General features: G+C 48.9%; 1 protein-coding gene across 1 annotated transcript; it reads right to left on the bottom strand.

Annotated features, from left to right (window-relative positions):
• Positions 1-2,844: 2,844 nt before the first annotated feature.
• SLC4A9 (solute carrier family 4 member 9) lies at positions 2,845-14,816 on the bottom strand. The gene is made up of 21 exons (XM_047869121.1): positions 14,599-14,816; positions 14,096-14,256; positions 13,712-13,825; positions 13,221-13,276; positions 12,938-13,095; positions 12,587-12,674; positions 12,093-12,247; positions 11,783-11,899; positions 11,437-11,611; positions 11,145-11,278; positions 10,709-10,971; positions 9,336-9,394; positions 8,915-9,103; positions 8,673-8,786; positions 7,316-7,477; positions 6,990-7,168; positions 6,176-6,248; positions 4,431-4,499; positions 4,008-4,181; positions 3,251-3,403; positions 2,845-2,898 (listed from the first exon to the last, which is right to left on the bottom strand). The coding sequence occupies exons 1-21, from the start codon at positions 14,814-14,816 to the stop codon at positions 2,845-2,847; spliced, it is 2,865 nt and encodes a 954-aa protein (XP_047725077.1).
• Between the last annotated feature and the right edge of the window lie 5,466 nt (positions 14,817-20,282).

Below are 20,282 nucleotides of genomic sequence, written 5' to 3'. Positions count from 1 at the left end.
TTAGTTGGTTCCTTGTCATGCAGGTGCCAGCTTAAAGATCACCTGCTCAGAGAGGCCTCCCTTGAGCATCCATCTCTAGTAAACTTCTCCCAGTCCCTATCATATTACTGATTTTCTTCAGTGTACTTGTCATTATCCCAGATAATGTTATTTTTTGTTTGTTATTTCTGTCTTTCAGTATAAACTCCATGATGTTAGAAATTTTATCTGACAAGACATTGCTGATGTTCAATAAGTATTTGTTGAATGTTTAAATAAGTCTAAATAAAGATGTTTTCAACATTATGTAGATGCTGCTGAAATGAATAAAATACATAACTATCTAAGTTTAAATTATACTTTTGGTATATATTTTCTCTCAATCAATAGGTACTCAGGCTGTAATGTTAGGAGCCTTTTTAAAAAAAACATTTAGAAGAGCTGGGCACCTGTGTGGTTCAGTCATTATACATCTCACTTTGACTCAGGTCATGATCTCACCGTTAGTGAGTTCAAGTCCCACATGGGTGAACTCAAGCCCCACCAGGTGAGACCCACTTCTCTCTCTCTCTCTCTCTCTCTCTCTCTCTCTCTCCCCCCCCCCCCACCTCACTCGGGTACTCTTGCTCTCTCAAAAATAAAAAAATAAAAAATAAAAAAACAACATCTTTAAAAAAAAAAAGGCACTAAAAAGAGCCTTCAAAATTTCCACTTCTGGGGCACCTGGCTGGTTCATGGTGGAATGTACAACTCTTGATCTTGGGGTTGTGAGTTTGAGACCCAAATTGGGGGGAGAATTTACTTAAAAATAAAACATTATAGAAAAAAGAATTTCCACTTCTGGCCTTGTATAGATTAAACTTTTTGAATAACCTTCCTGACTAAAACAACTAAAATGCTAGATGCTAGATTAAATATAATTTTTAACTTTAAAATTCACAGATGAACTGACATACACAAGTGCTCTTTCTATCATTACTCTTTAATTTCACTCCTAGGTATATACTCTGAAGAAATTCTTGTACTTGCAGAAGACATTTTATATACTCTCTTGTGTATATGATACCTTTTTCAGATTATAAGGTTATTCATTCTATGCAGATTACAAAAAGAATGAGGTAGATAAAGGATGTATGTACCAACAGGGGAACATATTCAACTCACATTAAGTGACAAACATGTAGAACTCAAGAGTATAATCCCATTTTAATAAAAATATTAACGTGTCCCTTGAAATAAATCTGAACAATATACACTAAAATGTGAACACTGGTTATCACTGGCATGGTTTTCATTTCAAAATTATATGTGTCTTTGATGTTTTGATATTTTCAATAACCTCATTTACTTTTGTGGTCAAAAATCAGTAAAGTTTTTTTTTATATGTATAGAAAACTTTTAAATAGAGAAATACTTTTTCTGGAAAGTTTGTTTCCCCTTTTGCAAACTGAAGAAAGTTTGCTGAAGACCCCCAATTCTGTAAAGAAGAATTTGTAAGGGCAGAAAGTTTAAAATAGGAAGGGCTTCCAGGTCCTTTTAATGGGATAGACAGTGAATAGGGCCTAGTCAGTCACCAGGGCTTACCAGCAGACCTGCTTGTTCCCTGCCACTCTCTACCTCCTGCTCAGGAGGGCAATACAAGTCTTGGCCAGCTGCCCTCCAGTCCTGCCCCATTGTTCCCAGACGACTGAACATCTGGCTGTTAAGCCAAAAACCAACAATGTCCTAACTTCCTGAGTAAACACCTGTGAACGAAGAGAAGACATAGTTGAGTCAGAGCAAGTGCTCAGGGGCACAGTAGAGCAAAGAACAAGGCAAAGGAGTTGGTAGGGGATAAGGAAAAATTGGATCTTATTCTGGGTTTGCCACTGAATTGCCCTTTCTCCCTCTGGCCTCTAGAATTTTCCATTGCAAATGGTGGGGCTTCTTGCACTCTAGAGCTTGGAAAAGCATGGATAGAAGGGGGTTCTATGACCCCAGAAATTCAGCTTATCACAGGGGAAAAACACCAGGCTTTTGCACATGCCGCACCCTCGGCCTAGAACATGTCCCTCCATCTTACCCTGCACAGTGTTTATTCATTCTTCAAATTTCAAGTTATGCACCCCTTCCTTTCCTCCAACTCCCACCACCCCACCTTCGCCACCCTCCAAGAAGGGCTTAGAGGCCTCTCTGCTCCCACAGCTGGTGCTTCCCTTAGCCACCTCTATCCCACTCCAACAATTGCCTGTTGGTCTTTCCCAGTGGAATTTAAACTGATGAAGTTAGGGACCATGATTATCTTACCCCTGTCTCTCTAGTATCTAAATACTCCTTAAGTACAGTATTCATAAAATGTTTTCATAAGTGGAGGAATAAAAATTGAAGGAATGGCAAAGTGGGCAAGTGACAGAATCCCTCCACTTGTCTGGAGTGTGGTTCTCAGCAGCCTAAGGAAGTGGCCTCCAGGGCGAAGGAAAGCAGCAGGGACATTTATCTTCCTTTCATCTCCTCCCCAGTTCCCTACATTCTTTCATCATCTTACCCCTTCCTCCCACCAACCCCCCCCACCCCCCCATCTCTACATCTAATTTGGTGTGAGCTTCAGCTCCCTCTACTGGCCAGACTTCAGTGCCGCAGGGAGCCAAGCCCAGGTACCCTGGCTTATTTCATTCTTCCCTCTGGGGAGACGGTTCTATTCCCTCCTCTACTGTGGGGTTCATGAGGGACTGGAACATGAAGGCAAAACAGGCTAGTCAGCACACTGGAAGTTTCCAAGGTCTGAGCGCACACTTCCCCATCCCTGACTCCAGGGGCACTTCCCTCACATCCTCACCTCATGCTCAGTTTCCTGGAGTCTCTACTCCCAAATTCCTCCTACTCCAGCTAATTCACAGAGATGTTGATTTCTGGAGCCCTTGGCTGATACATCAGCTCTGACTGTGGAAGAAAGATCCCAAGATGAGTTGGGAATAGGCAGAGACAGAGCAGAGAGAAAGGGACCCAGAAAGTGAAAGGATATAAACCCACACTGAGACAAAGATCAAGGTTGAAAAAGCCCACCAAATTGTCATCAGACCTTTCCAATCCCATGGGTTGATAAACTAGGGCCCTTGGCCCTATAAAGAAAGATTTCCCTCACCCCTTCAGTGTACCTGTGTCAGTGAGGAGCTAAGGGGAGTGATTGTGTTCAGGCTTAATAGAAATATTAGACTTTAGGGATAATTCCTGGTCAAGAAGGTCCTCCCCACTCCTGCCCCCTTCTCCTGAGAGGGCCCATCCTGCGGCTTACATCTTCAGTGTCACCACTAAGTGAGTACTCTGGCTCCAGTCCCTTCTCAGGGATGTTCCTTTCCTTCTCTGGCATCAGCTCGTCCAGCCAAAGGAGTTCCTGTGGTGAGAAGACCCACTCCAGTGCCTTTCGGACCCCCACCAGGCCCAGCAACTGCAGGGATGCAAACAAAACCCAGAGCTGTCAGCAATAGCAGCAGAAACATGAACTACAGTAACATTCGTTGAGCACTTCCTATGTACTAGACACTGTGTATTGTTTCACTTAAAGCTAACACATTCCTACGAGGTAGATATAATTGTTCCCATTGTATAGAGAAAGAAACTGAGGCCTTGAGAGTTTAGAAACTTCTCAGAAGTCACATAGCTGGGATGTGGTTGGTCCTACTACAAAGCCTATCGCTCTTAACTTCCTCAGAGCGTAAGAATAAGGCCAGAAGCCACCTGTGTTATCACCTCACTGAGTAATAAAAGTGTCTGTATTGCCTCTCCCAGGACCTCAGTTTTCTTTTGGACTTTATATTCCTACTTGTGGTTGATCAGCCCAAAGAGGTTAGAAAAATGGAGTTGAATCAGGTATCCCAAGACTAACCTATCCGTAGGCATCTCTTGGCCATCTTTCTTTGTCCTAAAACTCCCAACCAGAGCTAGGGCAAGTGAGAGGGGAATGTCTTCCTCCTGTGTAGGCTTTGGCCACCCTCCCAGGATCAGAGTCTCCCAGGACCCCCAGGACATTACCCAACCTTGCCCCAAGTTACCATGAGGGGGAAGATGATGGCTGCAGGAGTAGATTTGATTATCCAAAGCAGACCCAGGCAGGCAAGCTGGATAGCTGTGAAGAGGTGGACCCTGCTCAGAGGCACATGTCTCAAGAGGAGGAGGTCTGGCTGGTGTTTTGCTGGCATCAATAATAGCTGTACCCTCTTTGTGAACTAGGGGAATAAGAGGAGGAGAGCAGGGTGTTCAACCTGGAGGGTGTCACTGTTAGCTGTCCAAGTCCAGCGTGAGCGGGAAGTCAGAAGGCTCCCTTGGTGCCCTCCCCATTCAGAGCCTGGCATCAGAGTTCCTGAGCCCAGGAGAGACAGGAAGAGGAGAGGAGAGGACTTGGCAAGTATAAGCAGAAGGCACCAGCAGGAAAGAAGAGGAGGAGTGAGACTGCTTGGTGATTCTAATGGGCCCACCTGGATGTTGCTAATCGCTGCCACTCCCATGTACAGGAAGATTCCATAGAGCACAGGCATCGGGATGAACTGGTAGAAAAAAAGTAGAGAGCTGGCAAAGGAGTTCACTTCTGCTAGCTGCCCAGACCCACACTCCCCCACCTCCACCCCCACCCCAGCCTTAGGCTCCAACCCCAGCCTCCAGCATCCACACCTAAGCCGACCCAAGTCTTTCTCTTCCTTTCCCACTTTGCATGCCTGATACTGAAGCTTCAAGATGGTCAGATGAGGTAAATTTTATAATTTCCATTTCACAAAAGGGGGAAATGGGTTTCAGAGAGATTAAGTTAACTTGTCCACTACCTGGCCTACTTCTCCTATCTTATCTATCACTTTCTTCTTCGCTCCCTCTGTTCCTGCTATATGGCTTCCTTTCCTTCTCTCAACATGCCGAGGTTTATTTCTATCCTTTGCAAGGCCTTTGCTTTGCTTTGCTATTTCCCTCTAGCTAAAATGTTCTTCCTTGACTTCCTTCTCGCTACTCAGGCTTCTCACTGCTCATCTCTTGATACCCCAGAAGTGGTGGGGTGTCTTGACACCTTTCAATCTAAAGTGGACCCCTGGCACTCTTAATCACCTTACGCTCTTATATTTTTCATTAGAAGTAATCACTATTTGAAATTTTCCTGTTTTATTGTTTTAATTTTTTTTTCTGTCTCTTCTCACCAGACTTCAAGCAGTGGATGGTCTCTTTTGATCACCACTATATCCTCAGTCTTTGGAACAGTGCCTAGCATATGGTTTATGCTCAGTAAATATCTGCTGAATGAGAGTCACCTAGTTAGCAAGCAGCCAGTCCAGTCTATCTGGCTCTTTCAACTACTCTACTCTCACCCAGCCTCCATGACCTTTCCCTCCCCAAACCTTTCCTCCCTGGTGACTCTTGTATGCCATTCTCCGTGTCCTCGCCTTAGCTTGTTGAACCTTTCTACGATTACTTATTACTTAATTTTTGTTCATGTGTGTATGTTGCTGATAGGGGCTTGGCTCCATATCTCTTTTCAATACTCCTGTCTCCCCTTCCTCCCTGCCACTTCTCCCAAGTGCCTAGCAGAGCCTTGCACATGGCAGGTGTTCTATAAACATCTGGTAAGGGAGAAGTGAAGGGGTTTTGTCTCAAGGTTTTCCTGGGATGTGATGATCACACTGTTAGTCTAAGGTTTGTTGGCAGGCTGGAGCAAGACTGCCATACCTCTTGGCCCATAGGGGATGGTAGCATGCCCATACCCGGCTCCACTGGGTAGAAAACCCACCGGGTAAGAGTTTGGATTCTCAGATAGATCTGAGAAACTAGCTCTTTTGGTGGCCTTTTGTAAGCTACTTAATCTCTTTAAACTTCAGTTTCCTTGGGGCACCTAGGTGGCTTAGTTGGTTAAGCGTCCGACTCTTGATTTCGGCCCAGGTTGTGATCTCACGCTTGTCAGATCCAGCCCTGCGTTGCACTCTGAGCTGGGCGTGGAGCCTGCTTAAGATTCTCTCTCTCTCTCTCTCTCTCTCTCTCTCTCTCTCTCAAAACAAACAAGCTTCAGTTTGCTCATTGGTGAAGTATGAATGTCTCTCAGGGTTCACGTGAGGATCAAATGAGACCAAGTGTGGAGAAAACTTAACACGGTGCCTAGTGCACAGTAAGTATTTAGCCAGTGTCAGTTCTTGCTGTATTTGTTATTATTACTGCCCTGTCCCTGATGCCAGCCTAACAAAGGTACCTTCAGTACAGGTGCCAGGAAGATGGAGGCTCCTGTGAGGATGAACACCACCAGGCCTGTCAGCCTCTGCTCCCTGTGGGATGAGGGAAGAGTTAGCTAGGGGCTGGGAGAGCCCCCAGGGTGCGTGGCTTGGAGATGCTGACCAGACACCACTACAGGCACTGGCAGGAGGGAAGTGGAGAGAGCCCTTCCCCCCCCACCCTCCCAATAGTAGCCTAGCAGGGAGGGGGCCTTAGCATCATGTGCAAAATTGGTGGAAAGGAAGGGGCAGGGCACTTGAGCTGGGATGTTCCAGGCCTCTCCATCAGCTCAACCTCATAGTTGCTCTTTGTTTTTATTTTTTATTTTGGTGCAACGTTAGCGATTTTTACACTGCCATAAAAACTTTCATTTCACAGTTTCAAAGTTGATTTCACAAACTTTCCACGGATTGTATTTCCAACGGTTAGAAAATTGTTTTTGTGACAGTAACTTTGTAACATCAGTGAGGCACTCCTACCTTGTGGGGGGGGGGGTGGAGGGTGGTTGTTAGGTGGCACCTCACCCTCCCTTGGCCCTGGCCGCCTCTGCCTTTGTGTCCATGAGGCTCCTCCCACGGGCCCTCCCACACCCATGGCCAAGGAGAAGAGGGAAGACCTGACACGCCCATCTCAGCCCGGAACCCACCCATTCACCCCACTGCAGTGCTTATGGAGTAGTGAGAGAGCCCTCTGGAGGCTTAGAATTTAACCTGTCCAAATCACTCTGCCTTGTACTCCCCTACACCACCTTACTGACGGATCTCTCACTCTGGCCTCCTCAATATTGGCCTCACCTGATGCCCAGGAAGCTGCGGGGTTCCCCCAGGACACAAGCTGTGCTCTCTCTCCGAAGACTGTCCATATGGGCCAGGGAGATGACTGTGGCTGAGACATACCAGGGCAGCCCAAGCACTGATGTGAGCAGCAGCAGCACAGCCACACAGAAGAGGTCCAGGTGGAAGCCAGCTCCCTTCTGCAGGTAGTGGTAGAGCATCGAGGATGAAACTAAGCCAGATCTGGGCTCTCTGTCCTCTGGAGTGGGAGAGGGAGGGCCTGGACCCCACCCTGGAGTTTCTGTACCTTGGTCTAGGGGCCTCTGGTCCTACCCAGCAGGTCTTACCCGCAGTTTATATTCGGCACGGTTGAGGATGACCGCTGTGATCTGCTGGTCCATGAAGATGAGGATAGACAGCAGCAGAGCAGGGAGGGCAGCTGCCACACTCAGCCACCAGGGGTTGGCTCCAAAAGGTGACACCAGCCATCCACGCCCAGGGAGTGTGGGCTGGGAGAGGGCATTCCGTGGACAAGTTAGAGAGGGTCTCCCAAGAGCACCTCACCTGCACACCCCGGCTTTGGCATTCCTCCATAACCCCCAACCCCCTTACCCCAGTTCCAAGACCCTGGGTGGTAGGTGGGAGCAGTTCGTGTGCATGTACAACTGGTTGAAAGCATTCCAGTGCCTTAAAAGAGGGCAGAAGAAGGGGAACCAGCCTGGGAGTTGGGCTGGAGCCAGGGGCTCTGGATTTTGGTTCTCAGGTGCCCTCCCTCCCTGCAAGAGGAGGAGATGGTGGGTGAGGCCTGCCCACATTTCTTGATGTACAGAGCCCTCCTCCCTAGGCACCCCCCGCCCCCTACAACCAGGGTGGGGCGACTCAGGCTCAAACCTGCCTTGATCTGGGGCCAGGGCAGGGCTGGGTGTGTCTGCGTCTGCTCTGATTATAAGCGTCTGTGTGGGGGAGGGGACCCCAGTTGCCATCTCAGATTCTGAGCCCCTGAGGCTACCCCAGGTAGAGTCTCCCTGCTCTCCTGTCCTGGGGGAAGCTGGAGAGGAGGTCTCCAAATGCACAGGCAAAGTCTAGGTGCTAAGTCCGTGCTAAGCCTTGTCCTGTGCACTGCCGTGCCCTTGGGAGGGAGCTCCAGCTTTAGCAGATCAGAGCCGGCAAACAGGGGTGCAAAGAAGACAGTGCGGAGTAGTAGGGTGGGTAGGGCCAACCTATGACAACAATAAGTAACATTTTTTGAGATCTTGGTATGTGCCAGATGAGTGACTTACACTCATCTTCTGTGAACCTCAGAACAACTTATAGAGTAGCAGCTATTGTTATTTATTATTTCCATTTTACTGGTAAATAAATTGAGGCTCATTGATGAGAAATGTGGGTTGGCTTGCCTAAGGTCACACAGCTAGGAAGTGGCAGAACTGGATCTCGAGCCCAGGGCTGGCTGACTAGAACCCAACCTCTTAACCCCTAATTTATAATAATAACTCCCATGTTTTCTGTACCCACTGTGTTGGCAGCAACACCTCATTAATCCTCACAACAACTCCGTGAGGTCATTATTATTACTATTTGTATTTTATGAGCAAGGAAATGGAAGCTCAGAGGAAGAAAAGCATGGTATCCATTCATCTTCCTCCTCCAAAGTCCTGTCTGCTGGCCCTGCTCTCCCCTCTGTTCTACACTCCCAGCTCTCACCTTGAACTCGCTGGGCACCATGAGCTTTGGTGTGGCTAGACCCAGGAAGGAATCGAGGCCACAGCCCAGCAGCATGGCCAGGACTGAGGAGAAGTCACCGAGCACTTTGCGCACCTGGCCACACAGTGGACACTTGGTCAGGTTCAGGCCTGCCAGCCCCCTCCCTCTTTACCCTTTCCCATTCACAGACAAGGCCCAAGGGCAAGAGGCAGTACTCTCCCACAGACAGAGGTAACACTCACCACAGAGGGGAAGAAGCGGCTTGTCTTTACATGCTTGAGGGCCGTGGCTATGAGGAAAGAAGTAAGGAAGAGGAGGACAGAGAAGAAGGCGATGTCTGGGACTATATGACAGCCGGGACCACGAGGGTGGCCTCCCCGTCGGGCACACTCAGGTGGGGGCAGCAAGGAGGCATTGACCAGGCCTAGGTCCTGTATGGAAGGGTGTTCAGGTTTGGGGTTATGGGTGGCAGAATAAACATTGACTGACACTCACTGAGACACCAAGGGCCCAGGATAGGAGGTCTCCAGCCACAGCAAATGTCTGGGCCTCTGTGAACTGTAAGGGTTTCCCTAGCCTGTGGGGAGGGAAAAGCCAGGAACCACTGACTTCTTTGGCTTCCACCGTGTCTTTCCCAGGACTCTCCCAGGAACTGGCCCTCACCATGCTTGAGATGTCACCTCTGTCTTTTGGTTCTGTCTTCTTCCACTGAGACTCATTTCCTGGGAAGCAGAGAACAATTTGGGTATATGTGCCTCCTCTGGAAACCTTCTCCAGCCCCTCAGGAGCCTGATCTCATGGATCCAACTGAACAAGAAAGTTCTTAGTTCTGACTCATCTGTCTTCTGACCCTAAATGCTGTGCTCCTCAGGACATCTCCCAGTCCCTACCAATTCCTTACGTCTCTGTATCCCTGGTGCCCGGCATAGGACCAGCCAGAGCAGATGCCTAGCAAATGTTTGCTTAAAAGATGAGCACACCAATCTGTGGGTTTCTATCAGGACCAGAACTGGTTTTGCTCATGCCTAACACAGAGTCTGGCGCTCTTGAGAAGATATTTCTTCCCCATTCCTGCTGCTTCCTTGTGCAGGGGTATGTGCAAGTGTAAAACTCTGAGCTGCTCTCCCCCTCGGTCAGTCACTCAGACTAGGGGAAGAGCAGCAATTTATTTGATTGGTGAATTTGAGAGAAGGAATGGAGCATGCCTCTCCCTGTCCCTTCCTCTCCCCACTCTTGGGAATAAGCTGCCTGCCCTGTGCATGCAACTTAGCTCTGCCCTTCTGTGGCAAGACAGTCCCTGTCCAGGGCAGCCATGACTGGGTGGGTAAATCTATTTAATTTTGGTTTCATTGTTAGGAAGCCCGTTTCCCCATAGATATAAGCATGTTCTTCTATCAGCACTGTCAGAAATAAAGATGATATTGGGGCACCTGGGTGGCTCAGTCGGTTAAGTGTCTGACTTTGGCTCAGGTCATGATCTCGTGGTTCGTGACTTTGAGACCATCTTGGGCTCTGCTCTGACAGTGAAGATCCTGCTTGGGATCCTCTCCCTCTCTCTCTGCCCTTCCCTGCTTGCTCTATTTCTCAAAATAAATAAATAAACTTAAAAAAAAAAAAGATAATACTGGGCCTGCTCTGTTACTTCTCAATGGATTCAAAACAAAAGTGGGGAAGAGGGGCGCCTGGGTGGCGCAGTCGGCTAAGCGTCCGACTTCAGCCAGGTCACGATCTCGCGGTCCGTGAGTTCGAGCCCCGCATCGGGCTCTGGGCTGATGGCTCAGAGCCTGGAGCCTGTTTCCAATTCTGTGTCTCCCTCTCTCTCTGCCCCTCCCCCGTTCATGCTCTGTCTCTCTCTGTCCCAAAAATAAATAAACGTTGAAAAAAAAAAAAAAAACAAAAGTGGGGAAGAGTGCTGCCGGTCATTGGGAAAGTATTCAGGATTTTGTTGAACTTAACAAGGGGGACAGCAAGGGGACATCCCCTCCCCCTCCCGCATCCTCCCCCATCTCTTCCAGCTCCATATTCCCCTCACCCACCTCCCAGGACTGGGTACTGGCAAAAGCAGCCGTAGGCAGGAGAGCCAGGGCTCTGGATGGGATAGGCACTGGTCAAGCTCAGCATTTTGCCCACAGCATCGTAGATGAAGATGAGGCTGATGAGGGCACAGAAGCCTTCTTCGGTGAAGCGGGTAAAGTAGCGTACCAGCACGCTGGCCTCTGTGGCCACTAGTGCCAGACAAAAGGTGGCCACCCAGATGCCCACCCATAGGCGGAAAGGCAGGTAGTCCAAGCTGTAATCTCTGGGGGAGTGAGACAGGCAGGGATTGCCAGGGCTGTTCTGCTCCCCACTTACCCCAGGTTAGGTACCCCTGGAGCCAAACAGACAGCTCCCTCCCTTCCCTATTGACCCAGCCAGGATCAGGCCAAGAGTGCAGCTAGTGAGGGCCTGGTGAGGGTGGGGGTGTTCTCCTACCTGCTGAAGGAGAAGAGCAGGCGTTCAAAGACCAGCACTGGCCCCGTGCTGCTGAGGATGGTGAGGGGCTGGCCAGCCATCAGGCAGAAAGCAGCTCCAGCCACTGCAGTGCCCAGAAAACTTTCCAGCACCCCCTAGAAGCCGGCAGAGGACCCTGTCAGCACAGGACACCGGAGTCCTCAGTACAGCCACCCAAGCTTCCAGGGAGCCTCCACGGCCCACCCATTGCCCCAGGGGTAGCTAGCAGAATACTGAAACTTGTGCCTGCCCCACCTCACATCTCCCGATTCACCTGAGCACCATCGGTGGCTTCCCCCAGCAGACCCCCAAAAGTGATGGCGTTAGTGATGGTGGCCAGGTAGATGTAGAGCACAGCCGAGAAGCACTGGGGATGCAGCGCGTCCAGGAAGTCACTGGTGTACCACAAGGCCTTCCGACGCACATCCTGGACAAGGCCCCCAAACAGCCTCCCACCCATGGTTTGTCAGTGACCCAAGTGCCCACACCCCACGCCCCTATCCCTGCTACCTTCCCTGTGACTGGGTGAGCCCCTCCATCGTGAGCATACACCTCTGTGCCCCTGTGACCCCTCTCCTCTCCCAGGACCCTTACCCCTGCTCTCACCCAGCTCACCTCACCTGCCTGTCCGCTGTAACTCTGGGCTGGGCGCATGTGGCCAGTGACCATGTCTGTCCTCAGCCAGGGCCCCATGCTGGGCAGATGGGCCCTTGACCTCCCTCAGTTGTGAGAGGAGCCTGAAGAGAAGGGGAACCCAGGTTGCCTGAGGATCTCCAACCAAAACGTGACTGGGCCTGCTGCCTCCTGGTGGCTGCTCTTATCTCTGCCAGCAGACCCTGAATCCAAAGGTAAGTATCCCTTTCCTGGGATCCCCTACCCTCCTCAACAGTGGAACTGGACCCAAGGTCTGTGGAGAAGACCCCCATATACCTTTTGTGCTGGGAAGGCAGACATTTGGGTGGGGCGATCCGGGCTGTCGGGTCCCACCGACCTGGAGGAAGCACTGTCACCTCCTCTAGGAAGGCATCCAAGGCTGCCAGAAGGTCATGAAGGCTGCTGGCCCGACGAACTGACCACTGGAATTGCTAGGGATAGGGGCAGAAAGGGGCAGTAAATGCCGATCTGGACCTTTACATGAATCTTTACGATCTCAAAGCTAGACGCAAGTCATTCAAGCATTCCTTCATTAATACATGCATGCAATGAGTATTGGGGGCCTACTGTGTGCCAGCAGTGTCCTAGTTAAGGGGGTTACATTGGTAGCCAAGAAAACTTAAGTCCTCATGTGCACAGACACAAAGCCACACTCTGCCTCATTGCTGCATTCAGTCACATCTAGAGGCCACAGTGTGCACTCTCACTGGCAAAAGTCTGCGCGTGCGTGCACACACTCACACACGCATGCGCTTGCCTGCCCAGCTCACCCGGTCACTGAGGAGGACGGCCATGGCCCGGCCCATCTCATGATAGCCCCTTCCCAGTGTGGAGGGACCAAGGAGGAGGCAGAAAAACCTGAGGGAGGAACCAGGCCCCAGAGAAAATAAGAGACTGCTATCCCACAAGGCAGCCCTGACCTCTGACCTTCCTACCAGCCCCCATTCATACGCTCATCATGTTCACACCTACTTTGCAGCCCTGACCACCACCCCCTCCCCAGACCCCTGAGCACCATCCCCACTCATGCCCCCTCAGAGAACTGAACCAGAGACTTCTCAACCCCCTCCCCAGTAGAGATCCTTCTGGGCTCCAGGACCGCCGACTCCCCACAGCCTCACCTGCTGGGAAGGGGCACCTCAGTGAGGGGCCCCAACACCACTGGATCCCGCAGTCGTACAAAGGCCCCCAGGGGCCGTGCCAGGAAGCCCAACTCTCCTGCCAGCACAGCCCCTGCCTCAGCCCCCGGAGGCAGCTTCCGTCTCAGAGGGTTCTGCCGCTGGATGGGGGGTTCAAGGAGACACACGGATGAGTGGTTACGTGGGAAGGCAGATTTTGGTAGGGTACTGATTAATAATGAGGCCTGACTCCTCTCCCAGCCCTGCCCAAGGAAGGACCACAAACCTGTTCCTTCAGCGGGGCTTCCTCATTGTGAGAAGCCTCTCTTGGATGAGCAGACCCTTCGAAACACGATCAGGCAGAGAGTAAGAGTACAGGCTTTGGAGGTGGACACACCAGGGCTCCCTGACCAGGTTTACCTGTGATAAACTATGAAAACTAGAGTTCCCCTCATTGAGCTTCAGTTTTCTCATCACTAAAATGGGGCTAATTGTGGTACTGCCTCACCGGATGGTTGTGAAGATGAAATGAGAATATACTGCATGTAAAGCTCCTGGCACGGTGCCTGTCAAGAGCGTCCCTTCACAAAACTCTGGCCCCTCCATTCTTCTCCCCTCACCGTTACCTCCACTTCTCACCCACAAGGCCTGGGTTGAGGCCCCGGGTTGAGAGGTCTGAGCCAGGGTTAGGCTGCTCTTAGTCCAAGAAGCGCAGGGGGGATCTGGGACCCTCTCACCCAGGGCTTTTGGTCCTGGGCCCAGGGAGGGGCCTCTCACCCTGGCAGGGCCTGGTGCCTGTGGGCTGGATGAGATGCTGGGGTCTCTGCAGCAGCAAGGCCTGCAGCTGCCCTCTCAGCTCTGGGCTCAGCGACTCCACTCTTGTCACCTGTTCTAAAGAATAGAGATGGGCCTTCAACCCTCTCCTGAGAGCTCCCTGTCCCCACACTCTTCCCCTTTCCCCTCTGCCTGGCTCCCTTTCCCTTCTGGGAATCTCAGGAAAGTTGCTCCTCCATTCTGCTTTTCCACCTCCTCCCTGTGACAGGGACGGATAATCCCTAGGGTGCAGTGGGGTGAGCTCTGGAAAGTTCCAAGGCTTTGGGGGGAAGTCTTAGGGAAATGGCATAGCTACTCAGGCCCTCCCTGTACAGGCTCCCAGCATACCCACGAGCTCCAGGAAGCTCTGAGCTGGACAGTCCAGCAGCACAAGGCCCTCGGCCAGTAGGCTGCGGAGCTTCTGAAGGCTGGGCAGTGCCAGGGTGGGCACGTGAGGGACACTCCACCGGCCTGCACCCACCTCCAGCTTCTCCTCAAACAGCACCCACCTGTGGTGGAGAGGAATAGACTGTGTTATTGGGGCCATCTCTCCCAGGTCCAGGTTGCGGGAACACAGGAGAGCCAGGGAAAGTAGAGCAATGGGGGGGGTGGGGGGAGGCTGGGCCCAGTGGTGCATAGCATGCCCCTTCCTGGACATTCACCCCTCATCTGGGGTCTTGGGGAACTCAAAAGTAGACTGCAGAGAAAACTGAGTATCATGGAGGGTGAGAGCCTGAATTGGAGAGCACAGAGAGGAACTCTTAATTGGGGCAGAGCATTTCCCCAAACAGGAGGAGTCACCAGCTGGGGAAGGGGCAAGACCCCATAAAATTGCCCTGGGTCCCACTCACCTGCCTGTCTCTCTCCACTCCAGTGCCTGGGGCCAGCCCAGAAGTTCATTCAGCTGAATGAAGAGCAGAGGGTCCGTGGGTACCCCCCGATCCCCTCTGTCTGTGTCTGAGGTGCCGTCAGGGCTGGGGCAAGAGCCAGGGCCATTCTCCAGCTCTCCTGTGGGCACATTTTCACAAGCACTGGAGACTTCAAACTCTTCCTGGCCTGGCAGCTTCATCTTGGGGAGGCTTGCACAGACTCCCAGGGATGGTGCAGTCCTAGGTTTTGAGTCCCAGGTTTTGAGCCAGGGGCCCTCTGGCTGGCTGCATTTATAATGCACCCCCAACCTCCATGCAGCACAACACAAACAGAGCAGGGCCTGCTGACTCCAGAGCCAACTGGGTAATCCCCTTTCTTGCTTGCTTTCCCCAGCCCTTGCTGCCCGAGAATGTTTGTAAGGCTAGCCTGATCTTTCCCAGGCTCTAAAGAAATGCCCAGCCTGGGGCAAAAATGTTGTGTGCATTTTCTGTGGGATCAGGTCTGACCCCACTGTGTTTTGTGTAAATTAACATGAGTTAACTCACTGGCCTGGGTCTGAAGACTGAGACCATCAGATGATCCTGCCCCCTACTCTGTATCAGATACAAACACCACCACCCCCAGGACTGTTTTGGGTGTCACCAATACACCCTAAGGGCCCCTATTTGGATAAACAAATGTCTTAATGAGTAACTAGGGGTATAGAAGCAAGGCTAGATTAAGTAAGGGAGACAACAGGCAGAGTCCCCTCCCATTAAATGGGCTAATAATGGAAAGTGGAGACAGTTCATGGAGAACACAATGCCTGAGTCTTAAATTCCTTTGTTTGATCCTGGAAACTTTGCAATCTAGCTGGGTCCCTGGGGTCTGCCTCTGTAACCCAGACCCCCAGTGAGGATAGAGGAGCCAACTAGAGTATGTGTATGGAGTTCCCAGGGCCAAAGGAGCAGAAGAAAATGTGGTCTATTGGCAAGTCCTCTTGGCTCTACCTTCAAAGTAAACCCAGCATCCAACCACATCTCCCACATCCTCCACTTCTACCCTGTTCCAAGCCACCACCATGTGTCACCTGAATTATCTCTATAGCTTTTAATCTCTTGCAATAATCCCCCTGCTTCCACTCTTCCTTGGCCGAAGTTCATTCTCTGCACAGCAGCCATAGGAATTGTTTTAAAAGGTAATCAAGCTATGTTACTCTTCTCAAACCTCACCCAATACATTCCTATTACTTCTAGAAGAAAAATCAAACTCCGTCATGACCTATAAAATCTGTAGTCTGGCCCTAGCCTACCTCCATGACCACATCTCGTACCATTCTCTCTTGCTGATTCCTTTCTAGCTGTCCTGGTCTTTGTCTATTATGTAAAGCCTGTTCCTGCCTGGGGGTCTTCTAGTTCTCATCTCTGCAAGGGAAGTTTTCCTTCCAGATGGTTACATGACTGGATCCCTGTCACCTAAGTGTCATCTTAGACGTTACCCATTCAAGGAGACCTTTTTCTTTTTTTCCATCCAGCCCTGTTTTTCCATCACATTTCTCAGTTTCATTTTCTAACAGTTATCACTACTAGTATCTGCCTCGTGTATTTGTCGTATATTGCCTGCACCTCCCCCCCCCCCCCCCCACACACACCTACACACACACTGGAATGTACCGTTCACAGAGCAGGTATTTTACCTATCTTCTTCCCCGGGGCCCCCAGAGCAGGTACCTAACGGCACTCAATAAATTCTTGTTCAATGAGAGCATAGAAAGGGGCGGGGGTGGGGAGGGGGGTTGGGGGGGAGGGTGCTGGGAAATAAACGCGTTTCTCCTGGAGGCCACACGAGGGCGCTGCTCCCCGCGGACAGGATCGCTTGGTCCACTAGGCTGCAGGGTTTGCTTCCCCAGTGGACTTGCCAGGGCGATGAGGTGACAAGAGGAAAGGGAGGGGTCCTTAATGCTCCAACATTCCCTGGATTGGCCCGGCGGGATGGGATGTGGGAGCCGCGCAACAAGGATGGAGAAAGAGGGCCAATCGTGCTCTTTTGAACGTGGGTCAAACGCTCCACTAGATACATGGGACACCCCTCCTCCCTGGGAAATGGGACTTGGGCTGATGACCCTTCCCACCAACCCCAGGTCTGGACTTGGAGCGATTTGCCCCAAGTCCAAGGAGGTCCCAAGATAGGAATGGAGTGAGTCATTATATTACCATGTGGAAACCGGGTGCTGAGTCTGAGGTGGGAGTTGGTTTCAGCCCCAGGAAGAATAGAAACTGGCCTAGGGCCTGAGAGGGCCTGGAATCCCTGTGACCATCCCCTTCAAGAATGTGCCCCAACCTCAGAGCAAGTGACTCAGGAGAGCCTGAAGGGGGACAGGAACAGGGACCTCTTGCACATAGCCTCCTTTCCCACCCCCATTCCTGCCAAAGTTCAGAGGGTCTGCCCTTGCCTTCTCTGTGACCCTAACTACCCTACTTCTCAAGGCTGCCTGCAGTAGAGGGTCACCATGCCTCCACTCTCCCAGGGCCCCACTCCTACCTTTGGGTCCTGAGTGGCCTGAGCTGTGCGGGTGGGTGAGGGATGTGAGTGAGAACCCGCAGGTCTATCTGTGGGCACCAGTTGTCTCCAAGGCAGGATTCAGAGGAAGTATGCTATATGGGTGAGCAGCCTTGCCTGTGGGCACTGGAAAATACCCTGATCCAGGAATCCAAACACTGGGTTCTCATCCTGGCTCAGTCACATGTTTATTAGGTGTTCTTGACCAAAGCCCTTCCCCTTTCTAGCGTGTTTAAACTGAGACAGCTGGGGTAGATGATTTCCAAGGTTCAAAGCATACCTTTATGCAATACTCTGAGCTGAACCTGGAGGGGATGGAGTGGTGTCATGAACAGACTGCCTTGGTGTAAATCCAGGCTTGGTCACTTTCTAACAAGTGGAGAAGAGATTTGTCACTGCAGAACCTTAGTTTTCCTATGAGCAAATGGGGAATAATAAAAGGACCCATGCCTTTTAGGTTTTATTAAGTGAAACAATGCATGGAAATTAAGCCTAGCACATAGAACACACTATATGGAGGCCATTATTACTATATCTGTGAAAATAGTCACTCCCAGAGTGGGGAAGAAAGAAAATATATATTGAAATGTCAACTGAATCCAACCCTGTGTTCTAGGCACATTATCTCATGTAATCCTTACAATAAGCTTTAAAAAAAACTTTTAGTTTTTAAGAACTTTTTAATTTTTGACTATATATTTATCAGAGTCTATAGAATAAGAAATGAAGAAGTTGCAGGAAAAAAAAAAAGCTACAGAGAGGTCTCCAGCTGGACCTCACCCAGCTTTCCCCAATGGTAATACCTTACATAAAGATAGCACAATATCAAAATCAGGAAAATGACATAGGTACAATACTGTTAGCTAGACTGCAGGCCTTATTCAGATTTCACTTGTTCCTACATGCATTCATTTGTCTATGTGTATATCCATGTGTATGTATACATCCATGTATGTATGTATCCATTATAGTTTTATGAAAGTGTATCACATGTATAGATTCACTCACAACAAGCGGGGCAAGTTGCTCAACTTCCTTACACATTGGTTTTCTTGAACTACTGGGACCTCATCAAAATAAAAAACTTCTTCACAGCGAAGGAAACAATCAGCAAAACTAAAAGGCAACGAACAGAATGGGAGATGATATTTGCAAATGACATATCAGATAAAGGGTTAGTATCCAAAATCTATAAAGAACTTATCAAACTCAACACCCAGAAAACAAATAATCTAGTGAAGAAATGGGCAAAAGACATGAATAGACACTTCTCCAAAGAAGACATCCAGATGGCCAGCCGACACATGAAAAAAATGCTCAACATCACTCATCATCAGAGAAATACAAATCAAAACCACAATGAGATACCACCTTACATCTGTCAGAATGTCTAACATTAACAACTCAGGCAACAAGAGATGTTGGCGAGGATGCGGAGAAAGACAATCTCTTTTGCACTGTTGGTGGGAGTGCAAGCTGGTGCAGCCACTCTGGAGAACACTATGGAGGTTACCCCAAAAATTAAAAATAGAACTACCCTACAACTCAGCAAATTGCAGTACTGGGTATTTATCTAAGGGATACAGGTGTGCTATTTCGAAGGGACATATACACCCCAATGTTTATGGCAGCACTATCAACAATAGCCAAAGTATGGAAAGAGCCCAAATGTTCATCAATGGATGAATGGATGAAGAAGAAGTGGTATATCTATACAATGGAGTATTACTCGGCAATCAAAAAGAGTGAAATCTTGCCATTTGCAACTATGTGGATGGAACTGGAAGGTATAATGCTAAGTGAAATTAGTCAGAGAAAGACAAAAATCATATGGCTTCACTCATATGAGGACTTTAAGAGACAAAACAGATGAACATAAGGTAAGGGAAACAAAAATAATATAAAAACAGGGAGGGGGACAAAACATAAGAGACTCTTCAATATGGAGAACAAACAGAAGGTTACTGGAGGCATTGTGGGAGAGGGGATGGGCTAAATGGGTAAGGAGCATTGAGAAATCTACTCCTGAAATCATTGTTGCACTATGCATGTTGCACAATGCTACCTAATTTGGATGTAAATTTAAATAAAATAAAATAAAATAAAATAAAATAAAATAAAATAAAATAAAATAAAATAAAATAAAATAAAATAAAATTAAATAAAATAAAATAAAATAAAATAAAATAAAATTAAATTAAATTAAATTAAATTAAAATAAATAAAATAAAATAAAATAAAATAAAATAAAATAAAAACCACATTGTTTTTCTTGTCTCTAAACTGGGGATGAACATACTATCTTCCTCAGAGGACAGTTGTGAGAACTAAATTTTTTTTTTAAGTTTAATTTTGAGAGAGACAGAGTGCGAATGCAGGGGGTGCAGAGAGAGAGGGAGACACAGAATCTGAAACAGGCTCCAGGCTCTGAGCTGTCAGCACAGAGCCTGATGCAGGGCTCAAATTCAGGAACAGCAAGATATAACCTAGGCTGAAGTCAGACGCTTAACAGACTGAGCCACCCAGGTGCCTCAACTGTTGGGAAAATTAAATGAGATAATGTATATAAAGGGCTCAGAGCAGGGGCACCTGGGTGGCTCAGTTGGATAAGCATCTGACTCTTGATTTAGGCTCGGGTCATGAACTCACCATCACATTGGGATCTGTGCTGACAGCTCAGAGCCTGCTTGGGATTCTCTCTCTCTCCCTCTCTCTCAAAACAAACAAACAAACAAACAAACATTAAAAAATAAATATCAAAAAATAAAGTGCTCAGAGCAATGCCAAAAATGTAGTGAGCACTCAGTAAATTTAAGTTTTTTTTTTTAGAAAAGGCATGTTTTGAAATGACTTACAATACATAAATAATTCATGTTTTTTAAATTCCTATTTGTTGTAGAAAAAAACAGCAAAAGCCCATATGCATAAAACATAACACATTTTCACAATGCCCTTACCCCAAAATAACCACTGTTAATAATTTTACTCACACCGCCAATATGAGGCACATTTCATTATTCCCACTTTTTTATAAGAACAGTGAGGCTCAGAAAGGTTAAGCCATTTGCCATAGCTACTGAGTGAGGAGCTGATATTTAATGCAAACTCTTGCCTCCAGGCGCTCCCA

This window comes from Prionailurus viverrinus, chromosome A1 (assembly GCF_022837055.1).
Source record: "Prionailurus viverrinus isolate Anna chromosome A1, UM_Priviv_1.0, whole genome shotgun sequence".
NCBI classification, from domain to species: domain Eukaryota; kingdom Metazoa; phylum Chordata; class Mammalia; order Carnivora; family Felidae; genus Prionailurus; species Prionailurus viverrinus.
The sequence above is the reverse complement of the archived record's forward strand: the minus strand, read 5'-3'. Positions and strand labels throughout refer to the sequence as shown.

Bases quoted from the DNA above. Each gene is read 5' to 3' on its own strand.
- SLC4A9 (XM_047869121.1), bottom strand. From the start codon at position 14,816: ATGAAGCTGCCAGGCCAGGAAGAGTTTGAAGTCTCCAGTGCTTGTGAA. The intron at 13,277-13,711 runs GTGAGAGGCCCC...CGTGTTTCGAAG, and splicing joins AGGCACCAGGCCCTGCCAGG to GGTCTGCTCATCCAAGAGAG. The intron at 11,279-11,436 runs GTGAATCGGGAG...GCCGGCTTCTAG, and splicing joins AAGCCACCGATGGTGCTCAG to GGGGTGCTGGAAAGTTTTCT.